Source organism: Sorghum bicolor, chromosome 4 (genome assembly GCF_000003195.3).
Source record: "Sorghum bicolor cultivar BTx623 chromosome 4, Sorghum_bicolor_NCBIv3, whole genome shotgun sequence".
NCBI lineage: Eukaryota > Viridiplantae > Streptophyta > Magnoliopsida > Poales > Poaceae > Sorghum > Sorghum bicolor.
This window is the reverse complement of record NC_012873.2, coordinates 4946723-4971933: the sequence shown is the minus strand read 5'-3', so window position 1 is coordinate 4971933 and position 25211 is coordinate 4946723. Positions and strand designations below refer to the sequence as shown.

At 43.0% G+C, this 25211-nt stretch overlaps 1 protein-coding gene across 3 annotated transcripts in view; it reads left to right on the top strand.

The window, feature by feature from the left end:
- Positions 2870-25211, top strand: part of LOC8076135 (calcium-transporting ATPase 5, plasma membrane-type) — a 35163-nt gene continuing 12821 nt past the window's right edge. The window contains exons 1-25 of one of the 3 annotated variants that reach the window (XM_021458552.1): positions 2870-3211; positions 8736-8956; positions 10832-10948; positions 11039-11096; positions 11321-11412; positions 11499-11630; positions 11735-11824; positions 12035-12104; positions 12417-12487; positions 12571-12654; positions 12743-12820; positions 12906-12977; positions 19050-19133; positions 19251-19333; positions 19729-19837; positions 19915-19970; positions 20050-20092; positions 20166-20249; positions 20365-20502; positions 21434-21496; positions 21606-21704; positions 22208-22318; positions 22912-23079; positions 23176-23235; positions 23709-23870. In XM_021458552.1, coding sequence (XP_021314227.1) covers positions 8783-8956; positions 10832-10948; positions 11039-11096; positions 11321-11412; positions 11499-11630; positions 11735-11824; positions 12035-12104; positions 12417-12487; positions 12571-12654; positions 12743-12820; positions 12906-12977; positions 19050-19133; positions 19251-19333; positions 19729-19837; positions 19915-19970; positions 20050-20092; positions 20166-20249; positions 20365-20502; positions 21434-21496; positions 21606-21704; positions 22208-22318; positions 22912-23079; positions 23176-23235; positions 23709-23870 — 2298 coding nt within the window. In that variant the 5' untranslated portion in view covers positions 2870-3211; positions 8736-8782. Of the gene's footprint in view, positions 3212-8116; positions 8617-8735; positions 8957-10831; positions 10949-11038; positions 11097-11320; positions 11413-11498; positions 11631-11734; positions 11825-12034; positions 12105-12416; positions 12488-12570; positions 12655-12742; positions 12821-12905; positions 12978-19049; positions 19134-19250; positions 19334-19728; positions 19838-19914; positions 19971-20049; positions 20093-20165; positions 20250-20364; positions 20503-21433; positions 21497-21605; positions 21705-22207; positions 22319-22911; positions 23080-23175; positions 23236-23708; positions 23871-25211 lie in introns of those variants that run through there. The other 2 variants (XM_021458551.1, XM_021458550.1) reach the window with 2 other exon arrangements.

Below are 25211 nucleotides of genomic sequence, written 5' to 3'. Positions count from 1 at the left end.
TCCGTGATAATAATTGGATTCGTGACATCAACATTCAGCATCAAAGTTTCTCTGCCCAACACTTAGTTGAGTACACACACCTTTGGCAAGCAACCAGGCGCATAACTCTAAGAACGGGCACGCCAGATAGCCTTGCATGGAAATTTGAGGAAAATGGCGAATACACAGCATCCTCTGCTTACCACGCCCAATTTGTTGGTGCAACTAAAAACACCTTTGAGGCACTCATTTGGAAACCTTGGGCGCCACCCAAATGCAAATTCTTTAGCTGGCTTGCGATTCAGAATCGAGTTTGGACTGCAGATAGATTGGAAGCCCGGAGATGGCCAAACCAACGAACTTGCACTCTATGTCGACTCCATGTGGAGTCAGGCCTGCACCTGTTCAAGGACTGCAGGTTCACGAAGCGCCTGTGAAAGGAAATCTCCACATGGGCGCAAAACTCCTACCTGCACCCAAGTGCATGGCCGCCAAGCAACACGACCGAGGAATGGTGGATGGCGATATCAAATGCGCCGAGTACAAGTAGGAAAGGCCTACGTTCACTCATTATACTAGCTTGCTGGGAGATCTGGAAGGAGAGAAATGCGAGAGTGTTTGAGCACAGAGAGTCCGCCAATTTTGTGGTACTTCAGAAAATCAAAGATGAGGCGAGGTTGTGGATTTTGGCAGGAGCAAAGCACCTCTCTTCTTGCATCTAACGACACCATCTTTGTTCTGTACCCTAGTTTTTTGAGCTTCTTTTTGTTGCTTTGCTTTGCTTACTTGTCGTCGGTTCTTTTAGCTGTGTATAGAGCCCAGTTGGCTGGGGTTGTATAGTGCCTGTCTAGGCGATCTCTTCTTTTTAATACAGCAGGCAGCTCTCCTGCCGGTTCGTTTCAAAAAAAAAAAAAAAAGCCCCTCACGTTGAGCGGCCAACAACGATACTGAGGCGTCAAGGCGAGCTGCTAATGTGCGAGTACATTGTTGGCTCTTATTTTCTAGTATAGAAAACCCCTATATGCTTCCATACTCTCTTATTGAATCGACAACTAAAAAGTTTCAAAAATAGTATGGAAGTCTCTTTTGTGTCTATATTTAAAACTATCAAGCATGGCATTTGAACTATTTAACAGTTTATATAGTAATTTAATAAAGTTTTTAACTTAATCTTTGAATTTAAGACTTATCATGTTAATTACTACCTATATATATACTGAATGACATAAAATATATAATTGTTTATAGAATTAACAAATAGTTTTACCAAATTAATATAATTTCTTTTGTACAACAAACCCTAGAAATCCTAGATCCGCCAATGGTTTTCCTAAAATAAAGACAATGAGGGACAAGTAAACTTAATTGAAACTTTCTCTAAGGTCTACGCAGACGACTTGACCAGTTCAGTAATCTCTATGCTTTTTTCGATGACTAAGGGGCACTTTGGTACCACTATTGGAGCAGCTCTCCTAGAGTACCTTCACAAGGATGTCAGCCAAACACTTTGGGAGGTGGTTTCTCTGCGCGTGAAGTTCTAGTTTTCCTGCTCTCTCAAGACAAAGGTGTTCAGAAAAAGAGTAGCTATGCCTCGCTCTCACTCGTCTCCTGGGGCCTCATGATCGGATTTGCGTAGGGTGTGTGTGGTAAGAGGAGGGGTGTGGTGGCATAGGGAATGAAGTTGCGCCGGTGTGGGGTCATTGGGCGCACGAGCACACCATCGTGTCACTGTCACTGAGGATGGCCAGGCACGAGGACGAAGCTCCTCAATCGAGCGGCTAGGGAGAGGATGAGGAGAGAAAAAAGAATGGAGGAGAGGGAGAAGAAAAACTAAATAAAAAAAGATAGTGGAAGTAGGATCATTTTATCTTATTTATCTACCATTGTCCATGAGAAGTTGTTTTATCAAATGCTTCAATAAAAAAGGCTACAAGTCTATAAATAAAGGCTTCTCGTGGACTGTTGTTTGTGAGGAATATGCTTTCAACCATGACTTTTTAGACACGCGAAGAGACTAAGTACAATATTATACAACAAGATACATAGGTCTTGTTTAGTTCCAAGGCTCAAAAGATTCGTCTCGCAAAATTATAGGTAAACTGTGTAATTAGTTTTATTTTCGTCTATATTTAATACTTAATGCATGTGTCAAAGATTCGATGTGACAGGGAATCTTAAAAAAATTTGAGTTTTGGTGAGGAGCCTTGTTTAGTTCCCAAAATTTTGGGTTTTTGAGCACTGTAGCACTTTCATTTTTATTTGACAAATATTATTCAATCATGGACTAATTAAGTTCAAAAGATTCATCTCACGATTTACAGACAAAGTGTACAATTAGTTTTTGTTTTCATCTATATTTAATGCTCCATGCATTATATGCCGTAAGATTCGATGTGACGGAGAATCTTTAAATTTTTTGGAAACTAAAGCCATACATATATTGCACACAACACCGTTCCACGCTGATGTAGACCGAAGACAACTCTATATATAGCACTAGTAACGAACGAACGAATACGCAGCCTGTAACAACATGCCTCATCTCTGATATATATCTCGCCGTGTCTCTAGCTATAAAATGAGGCCACAATAAGGCCTTGTTTAGATCCAAAATTTTTTTGGATTTTGACACGGTAGCATTTTCGTTTTTATTTGACAAACATTATCCAATCATGGAGCAACTAGGCTTAAAAGATTCGTCTCGTAATTTACAGGTAAATTGTATAATTAGTTATCGTTTTTATCTATATTTAATGTTCTATGTATGTGCCGCAAGATTCGATGTGATGGGAAATCTTGTAAAGTTCTAAACGAGGCCTAAGGAGCTGAGCGTACGTCCAGGCCGGATCACGAATGTCTAAAAGCCACTGCACCTACTAGAGACGACTTTGAGTAAAGGTAGCATAGCACCAGCTGAGAGCGCGCGGCCGCCATGGCGCTCCTTTGCTCCCCTCGTCAAGCAAGCTCCTGTTCCGCGCTTCCACCCTTATAACTCTAGCAGCAAGAGCGCAACACCAGTCGTAGCACTCACACACTCCACACGAGAGAGAGAGAGAGAGAGAGAGAGAGAGAGAGAGAGAGAACATACAAAACGCTAGCTAGTTGTTGTCCCGCCGTCCGTCGTCGCCTGCTAGGCTGCTACTCCGGCGAGAAGAGCAGCTATAGCAGGGCAGTTTAGTCTTCTCCATCAGCCGGCACCGCCGCGCCGGCGGCAGCTAGCTAGCTAGCCGAGGTACGTATGTAATAATAATAACTCTTCCATTCCCGCCGGCCGACCGCGCCGGCGGCACCGTGCTGCGTGCAGACCCCCACCGCAGCCGGCGGCGCCGGTAGCGACGGTGACGACCCGACGGGCGGCCTCTGGATTCGTTTCGTTTCGCTTTTCTTTTTTCAGTTCTGCTTTTCGCTTTGTAGTTCGCTTTTTACGTAGTATCAGGGATTCTTGCTTGACCCAGAGGATTAGGCAGATGCCTGATTGGCTCCTCCTTTAGACGCCGCAGGTCCAATCCAATCGAAGCGACACACGACCCGTACTAGGGGTCAGCTTAGCATTTCCGACAGCTTTGTGTTTTGCACAGTTAAAGTACTCGTACCGTAAAACAAGTCGTTTTGTATAATGACACGGTGTCAAAAATCTAACTTCGACTTCTTATTTTTATAAAAATATTTATCAAAAAGTGGTATAGATATATTTTTTATGAAATTATTTTTCAAGACAAATCTATTCATATGTTTTTTATATTTTTAAACTCAACAACTTAAAAGTTATTCATGATTTATATTCCTAATATTTGACCCAAACCTTGTTCAAAATAACATTTTTTATGGGTATGGAGGTACACAGACTTGTGTTTTCGTGATACTCTTTGACTGGGCGTTATTCGTATTTGATAATAACAGTCCGTGTTCATATACTATTACAGATATATACTCAGTATATGATTTTGATTGAAAGGGTTTTGTTTTGTTTAGGTTCATTTCCTTTTGAGGGTTGTTGGGTGGGGTGGGAGTGGGAGTGACTTTTCTCAGACCCGCTCGGCAGATTTGGTCCAAAACTGTAGCCGAGCCAACACGAACACACTCGGGCTAAGCTCTGTGGGCTAGAGTTGGGCCGAGTTTGTTTTGATTAGGGCAGCAGCAACGCAAGCTAACAACTACCAGTGGTTTCACCTAAAAGAGAGATCCATGTAGATCAAGTACTAGCAAGGCATCAAATACCACAGCGCAGGCATACAAGGGTAGGGACCAGCGCAGCTTCATGCATTGCAGCTTTTCTGCTGCTGCACAGTCTTTTTATCTGGCCACAAGGCCACAACGCGTGTTGGAGGGGTGGCTCTAGCTTTTTGTCAGACCAAGCAGTGGTGTCTTCTGCAAGCATTACTGACAGCATGCGAAGCTAATACCTGAGCTGATTTGAACGCTACATGCAAACGTGGAGGTTGAGGCATACATCCAGAGTGGAGCGTTGGGCACGCCCTTAGCCTACTGCTTCAACAGTGTCCAACAGAAACTCCACGATTGTTTCTCAAAAAAAAAAAAAAAACTCCACGATTTCTTTTACATCAAGTGAAAGTTACTCAAAATGTTCTGATTAGTGGAAGACTATTCCTATGTTCAGTAATAAAAATAATACTAGCACTAAATAAATAGCCCAGAATTAAAAAAACGTTTGACTAACCTTCAACAAAAAAAAAGAAAAAAAGAGAAAAACAAAGCCCACGATTTTGTTTAGATTAAGAGAAAGTCCACAGATTAGTGAAAGATTAAGTATAACACAAATAATCATAACAGGTTAAAAACAACTCAAGCCATCCTCTAGAATTTCTGTAGAAAAAAAATAGAAAATTATTTCACTCTTTACTACCACCCTCTATCATAAATGGTAAGTCATGGTAAGCCCACGATATGTCTAGGTACATAATAAAAATTGTGTATTATAAAAAGTCAAAATAAACTATAAATTGAAATAGATGGAGTAATATTTGGCAAGCTTCAAAATTCGCGCTTCCATATCCATAAAAAGAACTCCATCACGCACTATTTTTGAGCCTATGACAGTCAAGGTTAATATATCATCACTTGACTCTTGACGGTCTCTCCCCGGCCTGGGCCTGCTGCCGAGTCTTTCTATGCACTCTTCGATTAAGGACTTGTTTAGATACATCCAAAAACCCAAAAGTTTACAAAATTTTCTATCACATCGAATCTTGCGGCACATGCATGAAATATTAAATATAGATAAAAAGAATAAATAATTGCACAGTTTATCTGTAAATCACGAGACGAATCTTTTAAGCCTAGTTACTCCATAATTAGACAATGTTTGTCAAATAAAAAGAAAAATGCTACAGTGTCAAAACCCAAAATGTTTTTGCATAAGGCCTAAAGTATTCAATTTCCTCGCTGGCTGCCGGTTCGCTGCGTCTCGTTGTCGCGGCATGCTGATGGCTGATCTGGCCGCCAGATAGTTTGCAGGACAAGTACATGTTTTACTGGTCAGATTGGACTATGGTATTCAGTCTGTACACTAAAACCCAGGCCTTGTTTAGTTCCGAAAAAATAAAAAGTTTTCAGCACTGTAGCAATTTCGTTTGTTTGTGACAAATATTATCCAATCATAAACAAACTATGATCAAAAGATTCGTCTCGTGATTTACAGTTAAACTGTATAATTAGTTTTTGTTTTCATTTATATTTAATGTTTCATGCATGTGCTACAAGATTCGATGTGACGAGGAATCTTGAAAATTTTTTGGTTTTCAGGGTGAACTAAACAAGGCCCCAGTATTTTATTTGCAAATATACTAAGGAGTGTTTGATTAAGGCCTTGTTTAGATGCACCCAAAAACCCAAAACTTTACAAGATTCTTCATCACATCGAATCTTGCGGCACTTGTATGGAACATTAAATATAGATAAAAAGATAACTAATTGCACAGTTTACCTATAAATCACGATACGAATCTTTTAAGCCTGATTACTCCATGATTGGACAATGTTTGTCAAATAAAAACGAAAATACAGTGTCAAAATCCAAAAAGTTTTTAGATCTAAACAAGGCCTAAGTGTTAAAGTTTAATAGATATTATAACATTTTCGCTAGTGTTTAATCATGAACTAACTAAATTTTTAAAAAATCATCTCGTAAATTACTCTTTTTCTATATTTTTAGTTATATAAATAATATAAATATTTGATGTCAGAGAAGTTAAAATTTATCGGAGCAAACCAAACGAGACCTAATATACGTCTACTTCTTTATTTTTTTTCTTGGAACCAGGGCCAGGGCACGTGCAGCCTGCACTGTTTAGGCTTAGTTTTGTTTTTTTAATATAATATTGTGTACAAAGAGTTATGATTCCAATATTTTTCACAAGGGACATAAATTAGATTTAGACCAAAACTATTATAGATCTTTAGCAAAAATGTCACAAACAAATGGGCAAAACATGGAAAGTAAAATGCCATAATTTTAGAATTATAGCCCAATTGTAAGCATAGATTTGTCTATAGGAAGATAAAATATGCGTAGCTGTCGACTCCATAGTGGCTTGGATGGAGTTGATGTTTTTTTTTCTCAAAATAAATAATAAAATAAAATATAAATAATCGAAGACTGTTTCTTTAGTTGAAGCTTATTGTTTATATACATTACCAGCTTAAAAAGGAAGCAATATCATCACTTGCACGACAAAAAAAATAGACAAGTGAATTTACAAATGCATATTTTGTTACTCCATTGGCCACCCGATTTAAAAGGAAACAATATCATCACTTGCACGATTACTCAGACCCATTAGAGGTCATTCTCATCCAACCTATTTTCTTAATTCAATCAATAGCATACCATATTATATGTTCACAGTATATATCTACTTATATGGAGTCCAACAATATAGAGTTTTCTATAATTTACTATGATTTTCAAAGATTTAGCTAAAATAAATAAAAAAGAAAAAGACAAAACCATCGTTACTATAGCAAAATCACCGCCCAAAATTGTATGAGGGTTATCTGACCGATTTTGAAAAAATTAGGGCTTGAAAATCTGATTATTAGTTTGGAGGTGTTAAAATATTCCAACCATAATAGTTTAGAGGTTATATAGACTTTTTTCCAAATAGATTTAGACCAAAACCATTATAGAGTTTTAGTAAAAGCATCATAAACAAATGGACAAAGCATGGAAAATAAAATACGATAAGTTTTAAATTATGGCCCCACCCTAAGCATAAATTTGTCTATTGGAAGATGAAATATGCGTAGCCATCGACTCCATAGTGGCGGATGGAGTTGATATTCTATTTTTTAAAAAATAAAAAAAACCACGACCGAAAATATTGTTCGCTGATTTATTGTGAGAGAAAAATAATGTTGAATGAGGCTTAGTTGTAACTTATTGTTTGTTTATATACAGTACACTACCAGCTAGAAAGGATGCAATATCATCACTTGCACGGCAAAAAAATAGACAAGTGATTTTATAAATGCACATTTTGTTTACTTCATTGCCACTCAACTTTTTCAATAACGCGTATTTGCTCGTATTCATTAAGAAGCATTGCCACTCAACTTAAAAAGAAGCAATACCAACACTTGCACGATTACTCAGACCCGTTAGAGGTCATTGTCGTCCAATCTATTTTCTTAATCCAATCAGTAGCTCGATATCTTATATCAAAACACAAAAATACTTAAAACAGCATAACGACAACCGGAAAAAAGCACAGTTTGCATTGGTTATCCACATGATGCAATCAGATGAAAAGAAAAAGAGCAACTGTTTCTTTTTTTTTAAATGGGGGGCACTATCAGCCTGGCAAAAAGACAAATACATGCATGGCCCTTTATTTCACCATCAAGCCAAGCCATGCAAGAGGCGTGACATGCAGCCTCCACTGTCCGTCCAAACCGCCCAATGCTCTCCGCCCACGCCACGCACGACGAGTCGGCGACGTCCGTTTCACGCCGCACCATGCGCGAGCGCGTGCCAGTCAACACGTACTCCACGCTAGTGGTTCGGCTGCCACTGGCGCCCGCGCGGGTCGGGCCTCGTGCGCGAACAGGGAGGGGAGGGTGCTGTGAGGTCACCCACGAGACCGCGACTGGACTCGAGCGTCTCCCACCAAAAAAGTCTAGTCGCCACCCTTCCCTCCCTCCCTAGTCCCAGCGCCAGCGCCAGCGGCGTGGGCGGGCCCGTCTCCCTCGCCGGCTTCCTTTCTCGTCTCGTCTCTCTCCCGGCGCCCGCGCCCGCCGAAACACTCCCGAAAGGAAACCGATCCGTCACCCAAAACCTTCGCCCCGCCGCGACCTCCCTCGAGCCGCGTTTAAAGCGCAGGCGCAGCAGCAAAAAGGAAAAGGAGGAAGCGAGCGAGCGAGGGATCCGGGAGCGTGAAGCGCGAAAAAAGCAGGGGAACGAGCGAGGAAGCAACGCGGAAACGAGAAAGCGAGCGAGACAAGCGCCCGATTCGGTCCCCCGCCCCGCTTCGTTTCCTCCGCCGCACGCCTTCTCCGGTTCATCCCCACTACACCACCCTACCCCCTCCCACCCCCTCGCCTTCCCGCCACGGCGACTCGCTACGCCACCCGCTGCGTCGCCGGAGCGCTGTAGCTGTCACCGCGAGCGCCCGCCCCGAGGTGGCTGCCGTACTGTCCGCTAGCCGCGCGCGCGCGTGGGCGCTCCCGCTCGTTAGTGGGGTTGTCGGAATTCGTGGTTTGCTGACTGACTGATGTGCTGTTGCGGAATGTGGCTGCAGATCGGGGAGGGGTGCGGTGTCATCTCTCCTGAGGAACCGGCGCGGCGATGGCCGGGGGGCAGGCGCCCGAGGCGTCGCCCGGGCGGTACCAGCGCCGCCGCGACGAGATCGACGACGACGACTGCGCCGACGTGCTCGGCATCGACGTGCGTGGTCCCGACGCTGACCCGTTCGACATCCCCGCCAAGCGCGCCCCCGTCGAGCGGCTGCGGCGCTGGAGGGTGAGTACCTGACCCCCATTCCCGGCCACTATTTTGAATTCGCTGTGCTGTGCCCTCTGCCGTCTGCTACGCTGACTTGAGTGCCTGCTTTGTTGTAGCCGCTTTCTGTAATTCTGGGTAATGTGGTTTAGTTTTTTCCGCATTACTAAATATAAGTGTTGGTATATCATACGGAATTTTGGCTACTATTAGAATTAGAATTATTAATGTATGTGTTGATGTCTGATTTAGCGAAGCATATGTTATTAGTTTAGGAGATCATTGTTATAGAATTATTAATGTATGTGTTGATGTCTAATCAATTTAGCAAGTAAATTATAGCAAACTCCTAGAGATGCTCTTAGTACCACTGAATGTTGTAGACCTTAACTGCTCATTCCAATTCAATTCATCACCCAACCCAAATCTTATTCTGTGATTACCCAAAAGAAAAAAATAGTGAGATGAACCAGCACTGGTAAGTCTAATATTTGATTTTCTTTGGGTATTGCCGGATGCTGCACTGTTGCTTTTGTTTCCTGATGAGAGACTTCAAATTCACAGTCCTCGTAGCATCCCAACGCCTCCTTAGCCCTTTGGTCCAAGAGCATGTGCTGTGAACTAATAGCAGGGACTATTAAGCCAGAATTTGGTGACACCCTTTTTGTTTGTATAATATTGGAGTAGTCTATTGGGTGGACTTGATACCTGAAGTAAATACAGCATTGCTTCTTTGTTAATACTAAGATACTAAGATAAAGGGTAAAATGCACCAGGGTCCTTAACTTTTCCAAAATTCTCAACTAGGTCCATAGACTCTCAGGCTCTGGGTCCTTAAAACTTTTTGATACATAAAGAGTTTATTCGTGGACCTAAGTGGGAATCTGGAAAAAGTTTAAGGGCCCCAGTGCATTTCACAAAGCTAAAAATCAAAGGTTTTTGAATGGATACAATCTGGGGCAGAGGAACCATAGGAGCTGACACAACAAAACCATCTCACATATGTTTAGATTGAATACAATAAGAAACTGTAGGAGTTGACAGTTCACAACAAAATCCACCTATGACACCATCTCTAATTCATCGTCCTTTGAAAGAAAAATGCAATTTACCGTATTAGTTTCTAAAATAAATGTTTGAATTGCCTTGAGGAGCTGAAATAACTCCAGGGTTAGCTAGTTAATTTCATTTGTTAACGTCTTTTATGCTTTGTGAGCGATAGAAGTCCACCCATACAACAGGGCTTCCCAAATTGACATTAGCATTCTTTCTGAAGAAATGGAGCTTTCTCTGCGGATGAAGCATATGATATTCATGGTGTTCATCCATGAAGAAAATTGTTATAACGTCCTTGGCCTGAATTCTAGTGCTTCAAATCTGCCAAGTGTCGCATAATTCAAGCAATGTGAACATGGTACTGTGGCGGGCTAACAGTAAAGATATAAATCACTCTCCATTCCTCTTGTTCGATGTTAATGACTTTCATGCTCTCCAAGATATGAAATTGACAGCTACTGTAAGGACCATATGTTAGTGACTGTTGGTAAAATATAATATTACAAAACTATGTTATAGCGATATCGGTTGCTTGTGGGCATATGACCAATTTAGATCATTTGTGTAATTGCTGGAGTGCCCAGATTCTAATAACAAAGAACACATTGAAACACCCTTGTTTTTAAGAGAAGAGGGTGTACCTTCTTATTTTTAACAAACACAAGTTGAGGGAAATAAAATTCTTAACTAGTTCATGCATCGTTTCCTGTGCTTCAGACATGCTTGTTCTGAAATTTCCAATAAGTATTTCAACTAGTGCTGCTGCACATGCAGTCATAACTGTTTTTATCTGTCCACTAATTTCTACACATTCTTAATGTGTTTCTTAAACTTTGGCAGCAAGCTGCGCTTGTCCTCAATGCTAATCGACGATTCAGATACACACTTGACCTAAAAAAGGAGGAGGAGAAGGAACAAATAAGGAGGAAGATAAGGGCCCATGCCCAAGTTATACGGGTATTCATTCTATCTTATGTTCCTGGAATGCATTTTTCATACAACGCTGCACCTTTTTCGTTTGATGGATTTGAGTTTGAATGTAATCAGGCTGCTTTACTTTTCAAAGAGGCTGGGGAAAAGCAGAATCCTGACACAGAATTGCCAGGTAACTGTTTTTGATAATGGATGTCTTTTAGTTTTAGGTTTCACGGAGTGTACAAGTGTCAATATCCTAGTTGTAATTATCAGTGACATTTGTCCCCATGATCAACATCTTTGTCAAGGATTGGTTGCTTACTAAGTTGAGGACCTAACACCATATTTATCTATAGTTGTGCAAAAATGGCAATACTTCTGCTGTAGTACTTCATTATTGTTCTTTTTATGCAGAAATTCTCCCACGTGGGTTTGGAATTGGAGAGCAGCAGCTGACAGTGATGACTAGGGATCATAATTATTCTGCTCTGCAAGAATATGGAGGGGCATGTATCATTATCTTTGAAAGTAAATTTGAGTCTCCAATTTATGGACAGCCGATTAAGGCATGCCTGTCTTCTTTGAAAATTAGGTCAAAGGGCTCGCAAATTTACTGAAAACCAACCTAGAGAAGGGAATTCATGGCGATGAGGCAGATTTGTCATGCAGGGCAAATGCTTTTGGGCCTAACAGATATCCTCGCAAGAAAGGAAGGAGCTTTTGGGCAAGCTTCCTTACCCGATTTAACTGCAATTACTCTATTGAAGCTATTATTTTAACAGTTAACATTTTTTTTTTCTTTTGGTGGGGGTGGTTCTGTTTCTACAGGTTTTTCTTTGGGAGGCCTGCCAAGACATGACGCTAGTTATCCTTATCATAGCTGCAGTAATTTCTCTAGTACTGGGCATTGCAACTGAGGTCATCCTTTAGTCTATCCTATGTTTTTTTCCCTGTTCTTTTTATGCTACCGTTTGTCAATCATTTGCTATTTATGCTTATCTGCTTATGAATTTGAAGTCTGTTAAATAAGCTTTCAGAAACAATGTTTTAGTTGAGCACTTTACCTATACAGTTATGCTTTTGAACATATGTTTTGTTAATTAGTTCTAACTCCAAGGGTTTCACCAGGGTATCAAAGAAGGCTGGTATGATGGCACTAGTATTGCATTTGCAGTCTTTCTTGTGATAGTCGTTACTGGTATGATGCTTGTTTTTGACCCTCTAATCTATATATTCATTAATTCTCTAAGCAACAGAATATAATAGGATGACGAAAATCATGGGTTCACTTATTCTTGAACTTTCTGAGTAAATGCTGTAACTTTGGGCGGCAGAATCCAGATTTGTTTTTATCCTTACTTTCAGTTATGTTTGTAGTGTGCAGGATTGAATCCTCACTAATATGCTTCCAGTGCAGTTTTTTTAGTGCCTGTTTTTCGCCTTTGCTAAACGATTTTCCATTGAGAATAAAAGTTCCACCCCTAACTATTTTCTTCTCTTATTGTGGTAGCTGTTAGTGACTACAAGCAGTCGCTGCAGTTCCAACACCTCAATGAGGAGAAACAAAACATACAAGTGGAGGTTTGTGAAATTTAACTTCCATACAAGTTTGGGTCAATATATTGTAGCACTCTAATTTGCTTTCATCATGCTGTGTTGTTCAGGTTATTAGGGGTGGTAGAAGGATTCAAGTATCAATATTTGATATCGTAGTTGGTGATATTGTGGCTTTAAAAATCGGTGATCAGGCAAGAAAGCAAATACATTTCGCTTCTATGGGCTATGGCTAATATTTGTGTTCCTGACATTATAATCGTATCAAAACGACATTTTTAGGTCCCAGCCGATGGCGTTGTAATCAGCGGTCGTTCTCTTGCCATCGATGAGTCCAGTATGACTGGGGAAAGCAAAATTGTTAGCCACATTTTACAGTTTACACTCTACCTAGAATCAGTTTCCCCATGGTTAGCAAACACACTAACAATCCTTCTTCTGTTAGGTTACGAAGGATCAGAAGTCACCCTTTTTAATGGCTGGATGCAAAGTTGCTGATGGTTATGGTACCATGTTGGTGAGTGATTGTATTTTGCCTCCGTACTCCTTGTTTATTTTTCTGTTTTGTTCTGAAAACTGCATTTTCTTGAAGAAAAAGAGGCTAGACTCAATCTGTATTGTTTAAGTATATGCTTACCCACTCCTGAGAATATTTCCAGTGGTTCACTTGTGTTAAGGACTAGCACCCTTGAGGCCTTGACTATTATACCTTAACAACTTGCAATTACAAAGGGGTATTCTATATCTGTAGTCACCAAGTTCCTAGGTCGATTGGGTCGAGGAACATTTTTTTTTCTTGAACAACGTAGGAGAGCTGCGTGGCATTTCATTAAGAAAGGAAATCTTACAAATGTGAGGATCCATAGCTAAAAAGAAATTTGCGCCACTGCAAAAATGAAAGCCCGATCATGACCTGCTTGCCATACTAGGCCACTAAGGGCTTGGAGCAAGCGACCTCAGGATAAGCTCCTGAAGAGCAGAAGCACCGGCGAAACACCAAAAATGGCATTCCTCTACCATTTGAAGAACCTGGACATTCGGATGAGTTCCTTCAAAAACAACAGCTGTTGAGGAACATGGAACACTATTTAAGAAAGGTTTTGCCAAGGCTGAGATCAAATTGTTCCCATGTTCCCCAGATGATGACACTGGTATCCCATTTATTTATTCCCCCCCTCCCCCTCCATTGACTGGCCTCCCACATTACTAGGTCATTACTGTTGCCATACATTTCCCTTCCTCTAGCATGCCAATTCCTACCTGAACTTGAGCTACCACTGTATGGCTCAGCATCTCCCTTGCTGATTCATCACTTTAGTCTGCTTCCCCTGCTTGGCCATCTGCATTTAGTCCTCCTTCAGTTTTCCTCCTAGTGCCTCTCTTTCACCCTGCAATCATGGTTGCCAAATCGCCGATGATTTAATGACCTACTGTTTGCTTACTAGTCCAATTCTAACTGACTAGGGCCTAATAGACTGCTAGACCTCATCATTGATGTGGACAAAATAGACTTCCACTGTATTCATGGTACATAATCGCCAATGAAATCCATAGTAGGGTGCTCATGCTTAAAGGTTAAACACTGGTTTTATTGTTTTAGGGGTATATTATATTAAACATGTTGCACAGAGATGCCCCTCCAGGCCCATCGGAGTCCACAACCAAACAAAGCTGTTGGAATTTCTGAATACTCAATAATTAGCTAACCCTAGAAGGGTAGCAATATATGACATACATGGGCCTAGCCTCATACGCCAACCCCCCCCCCCCCCCCCCCCCCCCCCCGCAGTCTGAACTACCGGTGCAACGGAGTTGCAGACTGTACACGAAAAGAAGTGTACACACACGAGCCCCCCACAGACGAAACTATCCACCGGTGATGTTGAGGCTGGAGCGAAACTTGGCGAAGGTTGAGGACGGTAGACCCTTGGTGAAGATGTCGGTGAACTGGGAGGTGGTCAGGACGTAGAGGACTCGAACATCACCGATGGCAACTCGATCACGGACGAAGTGTAGATCGATCTCCACATGCTTGGTCCTCTGGTGTTGCACAGGGTTGGTGGAGAGGTACACCGCACTGACGTTGTCGCAGTAGACCAGCGTGCTCCGGTAGAGAGGGCTGTGAAGCTCGGCGTGGAGCTGCCGGAGCCAGGAAGCCTCAGCCACGCCGTTGGCGACAGCGCGGTACTCCGCCTCGGCACTGGAGTGGGAGACGACCGGCTGACGCTTGGACGACCAGGACATCGGGTTGCTGCCTAGGAAGACAGCGTAGCCGGAGGTGGAGCGCCGAGTGTCTGGACACCCGGCCTAGTCAGCGTCAGTGTAGATGACCAGCTCGGTGGAGGGAGACCGGTGAAGAAGCAACCCGTAGTCGACGGTGCCACGGAGGTAGCGGAGGAGGCGCTTGAAAGCAGAGAGGTGGGGCTCTTGAGGATCATGCATGTGAAGACAGATCTGCTGCACGGCGTAGGTGATGTCCGTCCTGGTGAAGGTGAGGTACTGTAGTGCACCGGCAAGACTCCGGTACGCTGTGGGGGTTTCCCTCGGCCTCTGACAGCTTGCCCTGTGTGTCAACCGGAGTGGAGCAGGGCTTGCAGCCAGTCATCCCTGCTCGCTCTAGGATATCAAGAGTGTACTGACGCTGGTGAAGAAGCCCAGTGGGATGAGGCTCGACAGTGACCCCAAGAAAGTGGTGGAGCACACCCAAATCCTTCATAGAAAACTCCTGCTGAAGAGTGTCTCATCTCTATGGTGGTAGATGAACAGGGATGTATCTGACTTGACCTCCACAAGGCCCAGTGTCATCAAGAAAGCAGCAAGTCGAGAGTGCCACGCTCGAGGGGCCTGCTTGAGGTCGTAGAGAGACTTGTTGAGCTGGCAGACCATGTCAGGACGATAAAAGTCAACAAATCCCGCCGGTTGACTGCAGTAGACTGTCTCAGTAAGGGTCCCGTGCAGGAAGGCATTCTTGACATGCAGCTGATGCACTGACCAGGAGCGAGCAAGAGCCAGTGAGAGCACCGTGCGGACGGTGGCCGGCTTTACCACTGGGCTGAAGGTCTCATCATAGTCGACTCCAAGGCGCTGCGTGAAGTCCCGAAGAACCCAGCGAGCCTTGTACCGCTCCAGGGTACCATTAGCCCGCCGCTTGTGTGTCTAGATCCACTTGCCGGTGACGACGTTGGAGCCGGGCGGACGAGGCACCAGATACCATGTCTGGTTGGCGAGGAGAGTTGTGTACTCTTCCATTGCGTGGCGCCAGTGAGGGTTCGACAAGGCATCACGAACGGAAGAGGGTATAGGAGAGACCTGCGGGTTGTCGGGCGTCGCCGCGAGAGCCCGGGGCCGCAGGGTACCAGCCGCGTGCCGTGTCACCATAGGGTGAACATGTCGCGGGTGTCAGTGAAGAAGCGATGGGTGGTACACCGGCGGCACGACACGTGCAAGGCGCAGGGCCGAGGGCTGGAGCACCCACCGGTGGTGACTGAGGCAGTGGGTCTAGCCGCGGTCGGTGCTGGTAGACATGCATCGGCTGGGCGAAGCGCGTAGGAGGTGTCCGGCCCCGCGTCTGGAACACCGCGCCCCCTCTAGGAGAAGCCGTACTGAAGGGCGACACCTCCGGACCCATGCAGGGCGCAGGGCCGGGGGCTGGAGCACCCACACCGGCGCCCGGGGCCACGCCCGCGCCTGGGGCCGCGCTGGGAGCCGCGCTCGCGCCTGGTGCCGCGCTGGGAGCCGCGCTCGCGCCTGGTGCCGCGCCCGCACCTAGGGCGGCACTGGCATGCGGCGAGCTGGGACACAGGCCTGACGAAGGGTACGGTGTGGTAGTACCTGCAGGAGACAGCGGCAAAGGTGGCTGGACCACCACGTCAGTGGGAAAAAGAGAGAAGAGGTCAAGGTCAAGGGTGGAGGAGGGTGTGGTGGTGGTGGAGAAGGGGAAGACAGACTCATCAAACACCACATGGCGAGAGATGAGAACCCGACGAGAGGTGAGGTCAAAGCAACGGTAACCCTTGTGATCTGGGGAATACCCGAGGAAAACACACAGGGTCGAACGGGGAGCCAACTTGTGGGGAGTAGTGGCAGTGGTGGTGGGGTAACACGCACACCTGAAGACGCGAAGGTGGTCGTAGCGAGGAGGGGTATCGAAGAGCATGGTGAGGTGTAGGAGCTAGGCATGCAGCGGAAGGAAGACGGTTAAGGAGATAGGTGGAGGTGTGCAGGCCCTCTGCCCAGAAATGCGCAGGAAGGGACGCTTGGAGCAGAAGGGTGCGTATGGTGTCATTGGTGGTGTGAATCATGCGCTCAGCTTTGCCGTTCTGGGAGGAGGTATAAGGGCAGGACATGCGCAACTTGACGCCGTTGGAGAGGAAGAAGGCACGAGAGGTAAAGTTATTGAACTCACGACCATTGTCACACTGAACAACCTTGATGTTAAGGCCGAACTGAGTAGACACCCAGGCGAAGAAGTGCAGAAGGGTGGGGAAAGCCTTAGACTTCACACGCAAGGGAAAAGTCCACGAATAGTGAGAGAAATCATCGACCAGAAATGCTGAGGACAGGAGAAGTCCATAGGTCGCAGTGAATCAGATCAAACACACGAGTGGCACGGGAAGAAGAAGAATAAAAGGGAAGACAAACATGACGGCCCAACTGGCACGCATGACACAAGTGCTCATCGTGAGCTCGAGGGCACAGAATGTCGGAACTATGACTCAGCTGCGTCAAAGCATCACGACCAGGATGGCCGAGATGACGGTGCCAAGTAGTGGAGGAAGGTGTGGTGGCAAAGGCAACTAACAAAACAGGAGGTGAGGAAGAGGACACAGAGGTCGGAAACTGAAGGGTGTAAAGGGGCCCAGTGCTGTCGCAACGGAGAAGAGGCCGCCGAGAAGCCAAGTCCTTCACAGTAAGACCAGAAGAGTCAAACTCAACAGAGCAGGAATTGTCAGCGGTAAACCGACGAATAGAAAGAAGGTTGTGAACCATAGAAGAGGCAACAAGAACGTCGGGAAGACAAAAGGAGCAATGAGCGCAGGCGGCACCCACGGATGTGACATGAAGACACGAGCCATTGGCGACCATGATGGACGAAGGATGAGAGGAAGGAGGGTGAACGGAGGAGAGGATACTTGGGTCGGGAGTGGTGTGGAAAGTGGCTCTCGAGTCAGCGACCCAGTGTGGCCCGACAAGAGGTGCCGGAGTCATGGCGTTAAAAGAGGTGGCCAAAGCCGCCGGGTCCCAACCGATAGGCCTGGGCGAGATGCCAGGAGGTGGAGCCCACGGAGATGCGGAGAGAGACCTCGGAGGAGCACAAGCAAGCATGGTCGCCGCTGGGCGAGAAGGCGCACCACCGGGAGCCCGGAGAGGCCAAATGGCCCGCGACCACGGGGTGTGGAAAGATGCCCAGGCCGTCAGGTCCCAACCGACAGGCCCGGGCAAGGTGCACCTGCGAGCATGGCCGCCTGCGGGTGAGGTTCCCCGCGTCCACTTCGGCGGTGATGGCGGCCACCTCGCCCCCCAACCCCAGCTCGGAGGGAGGAGGGCCAAGAGGAGACAACGACGGCGGCGGAGTAGCCTGGGTGGCGACGTGGGCGGCGGCGAGGGCGGAGGCAGCAGCGCCAGGGAGGGGCGCGCCGGTGCCCGCCACGTGTAGGAGAGAATCGGGCGGCACAGGAGGCGGGGTGGGGACGCCCGTGCCGTGGCGGAGATGCTGTTGGTTCTGGTATTGATACACCGCACTTAGGCCCGCGTCAAAATGGCGGAGAGGCGTCTGGTACTGACGTGCAGCTGCGTCGGAGGCCACGTCGGGGGCTGGAGCACTCGCACCCACGCCTGGAGGCCGCGCTTGGGACGCGCCCATGCACACCGGGACCGCGCCCGCGCCCGGAGAGGGAAGAGGAGGGAGAGCGCGGCCATGGCGGCGGCGGTGGGCCGGCCTGCGGCGGCTAGTGGCTGGGGAGGAGGGGGGAAAAGAAAACCCTAGCTTGATACCATGTTGGAATTTCTGAATACTCAATAATTAGCTAACCCTAGAAGGGTAGCAATATATGACATACATGGGCCTCATGGGCCTAAACCTCATACTCCAACAAAAGCCTTAGGCTTAACTCTGCCCAAAACACTAGTCTTGATAGGTGAAGGTTGCCCCCTGACAGTGTTGTAGATTGGGTATTATGCGTGGGACAGATCGTATTGAGCCTCTCAGGCAGTATATGTAAAGTACATAGACTTTTGACTCGAGAGCAAGTTGCCTCGCGCCCTCGCCTGTATACATATGGCAATATCGGATTACAATCCTAACTACCAAATATACTAACACCTCTGCCTTATATGTTGTGATCCCCCACCATCAACTTCCGATGTGAAACTAAACTTAGCAAAATACACCCATTCCATCTGTTGTTCATTTGTCCGTATATGGATTTTTTAATTATTGCTATAGATTATACAAAGGATTACACTTTCAGCTAGAGTAATTATTAGTGCAAGTTAGTTGATGACACCCTTAAGAAATGTCCTTATTAACAGGCTTTGCAATGAGGCATGGATGTTTTGTGTATATATGAACGTTTCTAGTTCTTTGCAGGTAACGGCAGTTGGCCTTAACACCGAATGGGGTTTATTAATGGCCAGTATTTCAGAAGACAACAATGAAGAAACTCCTCTGCAGGTTTCAACCTTATCTTTCACTGATGATTTGACCATGAATTGAGCATCGTGCTTTGATACTCTGAAGACTTGCTTACATTTTATGGTGTACTTCATGGGTTTATCTTTTGTCTTTAAGGTGCGGTTGAATGGAGTAGCGACATTCATAGGTATCTTAGGGCTTTCTGTTGCTGCTATGGTCCTCGTAGTCCTCTTTGCAAGGTAATAACAATATCTGGAAGTCTTGACGATTAAAATTTGAATAGCTCAGGTAATAACCCTACAGTTGAAGGGCAGACTTTCACGCTGATTCACAACACTATTTTTTTTCCTTTTAGTATTCTGGAACTGCTAAAGCACTACAAAGCATATTGCAGACACAACTGACAATATAATATTCCTTATCTATTAGAATGACCTATGACTCAATATGAACTGATCTTTTATATGTGAGAGCGAGACAAACGGCATCAGACTTATTATTTCCCTTTTTTGTGTTCCCCCCCATAGTGTTATCCTATAGGGCTCAGAATGACAACATACTGCAGATCTTTTTTTTTTCTGCTGTAAATTTCCTGTATTTATGTCAAATTAGAAATTTTTTTCTTTGCTTCCAGATATTTTACAGGACATACAACAAATTCAGATGGCTCTGTTCAGTTTGTTAAGAGGCACACGAGTGTGAAATCTGCAATATTTGGTTCAATAAAGATACTAACTGTTGCGGTATGTAGTGGCTGTTTTTGAGTACATTGTAGACTTATTTTTTTTATTATTAAATCTTATACTGCTGAATCATCTAGGTAACTATTGTTGTTGTCGCCGTACCTGAGGGCTTACCGCTGGCTGTCACACTAACGTGAGCTGATATATTCTGTCATTTTCTTTAGTATTCCATTTTATTTTAACTTCTCAATGTCCTTTTCCCATTTCATCAGTCTGGCTTATTCCATGCGAAAAATGATGGCCGACAAAGCACTGGTACATATTTCTCCAGATTAGTTTACAATGTATTCTTCCAGTTATCACATGTTGCTAAGCATGTCAATTTCAGGTGCGGAGGCTTTCTGCCTGTGAAACAATGGGTTCAGCTACAACTATTTGTAGTGACAAGACTGGTACATTAACATTGAACCAGGTTAGTTGTTTTTGTTTTGAAATGGGCCTTGTACTTATTCTTTATTAGTTGGTACTATGTAGTAAATTGCCTCTGTTTTGTGATTATTTGACCCTGGAACTTTTTGTTGTTCAAGATGACTGTTGTGCAATCTATTGTCGGTGAAGTAAAGCTGCAACCTCCTGCTAATGTTGATAAACTGTCACCTACTGTGGTCTCACTTCTACTTGAAGGAATTGCACAGAATACCTCAGGCAGTGTGTTTGAGGCACAGGTAATGTTGTCTTCTCATCACACAACTACGTTTACTGCATTAGACTACAAAGGTGAACTTAGATAGTTCTTTAAAATTTTGTAAGACAGTCGCAGTCGCAGCTACTTTGCATTCAGCTTTTAACTTGAGCTGTTGATTTTGTGGCGCTGTCACACGAACACTGCACACAAACTTTTCTTTTCAATGGGTGTGTCTGCGTGTGTAGGGGGGGATTTCTTTGTCCTCATTTAGTTTTTCTCCTGCGTGTTCGAGAAAAAAAATCTAAATGAACAGTTCCTAGATCAATGGCCAGTTAATTGGGTCTCTATCTATTTATTTGGGAAAGTTTTAATTTTACAGGCAAGAATGTGGTTTTTTTTGTTGATGTGTATCTGGTTGTTTGGTGTATGGGTTACAAACCTTTTTATTCTTAATATAATGATATACAGCTCTCCAGCGTGTTCATGAAAAAATATTTATATGGGAAGTAAGAGATATGTGGCTTAGTAAAGTGGAGATAGGCTGTGTATAGGACTTAGGAGTCGGTTCATGTCCATAAAAAAGAGATCCTTGTATCCATTTTAAGGAAATGACAGGTGATGCAGCAAAAGGCTTTGGCCACCAAATTGGTTTGATCAAAATCTCTAATCAACAAAGATGCCTGGCGACTTGAGGGGACCATCCTTGGTGGGTGGCCGAGCTTAAGTTTTTTAATTTTTCAGTTTGATTACTGTTGAAACTGTTGAAATGGTAATTCTGGGATGTATTTTGTGATTTTGTCTTGTACGTTTGGCATATCTAAATTCTTAGCGAGTTGTCTCTATGTATGTCAATTTCTTTACTGCTTCTGTTATCATTGATGCTACTTAGAGTGGTCTATATCTTCTGATATAAAATATCATATTTGCATATTTGTATCCCTTATATGACGTCCTAAATCGTGGCTTGTCAGGATGGCAGCATCGAGGTAACTGGTTCACCAACAGAAAAGGCTATCCTATCTTGGGGTCTTGATGTAAGTTTATTAGCAATTAAAATTTTATTTCTGGTGAGATTGTTAAAATTTAATTTCATTTCTGATAACTACATGTCTACATTTTCCCTTACCTGCTGGTACCTCATAGCTTCGTATGAAATTTGCGGAGGAGAGATCACGATCTTCTATAATTCATGTCTCTCCCTTCAACTCCGAAAAAAAGCGTGCCGGGGTTGCAGTGGTTGCGGTAATTCCATCTGCATTTTCTTTTCCACCTTGTCTTTATTGTTTCTTTGAGCTCTGGTTTACTATTAGATCATTCCTGCTTTCTGGTGTCCTATTTGTTGAAATGATTGATGCCAGCTTTCAGTGTGGATGAAGTATTTTGAGAGACTTTGCTGCTACATAATACATATACTTAAAATGATGACATTCTGAAATTTACTCTTTTTTCTAGATCTGTTTCTATATGTTGATTGAGTTCCAAATTTTACTTTAGGATAAATTGTTGCATCTTATATATTGAGATTGCTTGTCTCTTCTCAACCATCCTTTGTCATTTGTCATGTGCTTAATAATATGGCACTGTTGAAGTATTCTTGAGACAAATGAACTCATCGTTTTCATATTGAAGATCCTAGTACTCAAATGTACAGTTGTTCAAATTTGAAATCTGTTGACCCAAAGCATTTCTGGATGCACTTGATTCCAGTGAAGGGAGCAGTAATCTTGTTCATGTGCCATTTTCAGAGAGATTCGGATGTTCATGTACACTGGAAAGGAGCTGCTGAAATTGTTCTTGCCTTATGCACAAGTTGGCTCGATGTGGATGGCTCAGCACATGTAATGACACCTGATAAGGTAGAAACACTGGCCCCTTCAGGTTTACCCACTTTCCCCCTCCGTTCCTAAATAGATTTCATTCTAGGATCCTGTACAATAACAACAACCAAGGAACACATATAGAAGACTACAGCTTCACACATAGCCTTCGTCAGGTTAATTATTGTTCTTGGGATGGTCTTTAAGCTATTCCATAGTGTTCTGTCCAGTCATAAAAACATGTCGTTTTGGACAAGATTTTAATCGAACCTTAAAAAACTAATCTCCTGTCATAAAAACATGTCGTTTAGGACAATATTTAGTTAAACCTTAAAAAACTACAAGCACAAATAACTTTGTTTAATTTGAAAACATGCAAGATGCAAATTATATTATATGTGTAGAATTTTATTGAAAGCAAATCTTATAAATTTCAAGGACTTTAAGAATATATTCTAGTAGAAACTATTAGTCGAATATATGCATCGAAGGCTGCAAACTCAAATGTGACAAGTATTTTTGCGGGACATGTAAGGAAGACATGGTAAAAAATCATCTTGGAAAGCTATAGTTGCAGATTTGAGAATAGAAGATGTATTTTGAGACCTCTCATTTCCACATTGATCTTTCAGGCTGATCAACTCAAGAAACTTATAGAAGATATGGCTGAGCAAAGTCTTCGATGCATTGCTTTTGCTTATCGAAATCTTGATCTGAAGGTTGTTCCAAGTGAGGAGCAAATAATCAACTGGCAATTGCCAGATAATGAGTTGATTCTTATTGGAATTATAGGGATGAAGGTATATGCTCATGAACTTACAAGTGTTGAATTATGTTGCTTGTTCTAGTTCTTGTAGGTCCTTGCTTGTTGCTAAGTTTCCCCTGTTTATTTGCAGGATCCTTGTCGCCCTGAAGTAAGAGATGCTGTCGAACTGTGCAAAAAAGCTGGTGTTAAGGTATGCATTTGTGTTGCGTTCATGCCTAAGCAAACGTTTGAGGACTGTTTGAAATAACACAAGCCATATCTATCTCAGAAATATGTATGCTGAGGTTTCTTACATAATATTTCATTATTAAATATTATTCTCCATATAATACCCATGTAAGAAAACCAGCTTTCGTGAAGTTTTCATGAATTTGTATTCTTTTACTGGTTAGCTCAGTATGATGTTTGATCATTTTATTTTTCTGTTTCGAGATGCAATTCAAAATGGTAAGAGTGAATCTTCTAACATGAGTACTTGGTAAAGTGGATCTCCTACCATGTGTATTTTTCTATTATCTCTAGATACAATAGCAGTTTATTTGTATTTAGTGGTTGTGAAAGCACATGAATATTGGCCATGTTAACTTTTCCTAAAATTTTGTCTGCATTACTGAAGTAATCATGAATCTAGCCTGGCTTCTGTGGTTTCTGAATTCCTTCTAGGTACGAATGGTAACTGGAGATAATCTGAAGACAGCTAGAGCAATAGCTCTTGAGTGTGGAATACTCGATGACTCAGAAGCATCTGCACAAGCTATAATAGAAGGAAGAGTTTTCCGTGCTTACGATGATGCTGAAAGGGAGAATGTTGCCGACAAGATTTCTGTAAGTCTAACTCATTTGTGCTTGAAATAAATAAATAAATAAATATACACACAAGCTGTAAGTCTAACTCATGCATGTATGTATGTATGTATGGACTAGGGCTGCATTCCTAGTTTATTAATGTAATGGTTAATATGTGTTTTAAGGTATTTGGTAAATTAATCATCCTGAAAAATTGTGTGCATGTTGTCTTAACTTACCTTTGCCTGTTTTGACAAACAAAAAGGACTATGGACCTATTGTTTATATATTTGATATCATGTTGCATAGTTTAATGGGGATCAGTTATCTTGGCTTTCTCAGTTATGTATATATTAATATCAATATTAATATTATGTGTTGCAAAAAGTCTACATAACTCCCCAAATTATCTAGGGTGGGCTACTCCACCCCCGAACTATAAAACCGGATATTCTATCCTCTGAACTTTCAAAACCGGTCCAATAACTCCCTTGAGTGGTTTTGGAGGGTGGTTTTGTCTTTTTCTTTTTTATTTATTTCCGCTGAATCTTTGAAAAATCATAATAAATCATAGAAAAATCATAAAATGAAAAATTCAATTTTGTTGGACTCCTGATAAGTAGATCACGTATAAATTAGTTATAGATTTATTTAGTTTTATTCTTGTTAAATATATGCTTTATCTATAACTAAGTTATACATGATCCAATGAGTATGAATTTTTTATCATAGTTCAAGCATACAATAATGAGCCCACCATAAAAATTTTACCGCAATTGGACCATAGGAACTACATATATGAATTATTCGAATTAATTACAGAAAAACTTAGCTTTAAAGCTACAGCAAAAATTTTGTGCTAAAGTATACCATATTATATATTCACTGTATAGATCTACTCATGAGGAGTCCAACAAAATTAAAATTTTCATTTTATGATTTTTCTGTGATTTATTATGATTTTTCAAAGACTTAGAGGAAATAAATAAAAAAGAAAAAGACAAAACCACCCTCTAAAACCACTTGAGGGGGTTATTTGACTGGTTTTGAAAGTTCAGAGGGTAGAATATCCGGTTTTTTAGTTCGGGGGGTGAAGTAGTCCACCCTAGATAGTTTGGGGGTTATGTAGACTTTTTCCATTATGTATTTATACTCCATTACAAATTATAGGTTGTTTTGGCTTTTCTGTAGACAATAGCCTATATCTAGGTGCATAACAAAAGCTATGTGCCTAGAAAAGTTTAAACGGCCTATAATTTGGGGCGGAGCCACGGAGGTAGTACTATGAAACATAATTTAGTTTGGGTTGGTTGAGTCATGGATATTTGAGTGTGGTGTGGTGTTTGTGTCATTCCTAAGTTTGGTTCTTGTGGTTGCTAT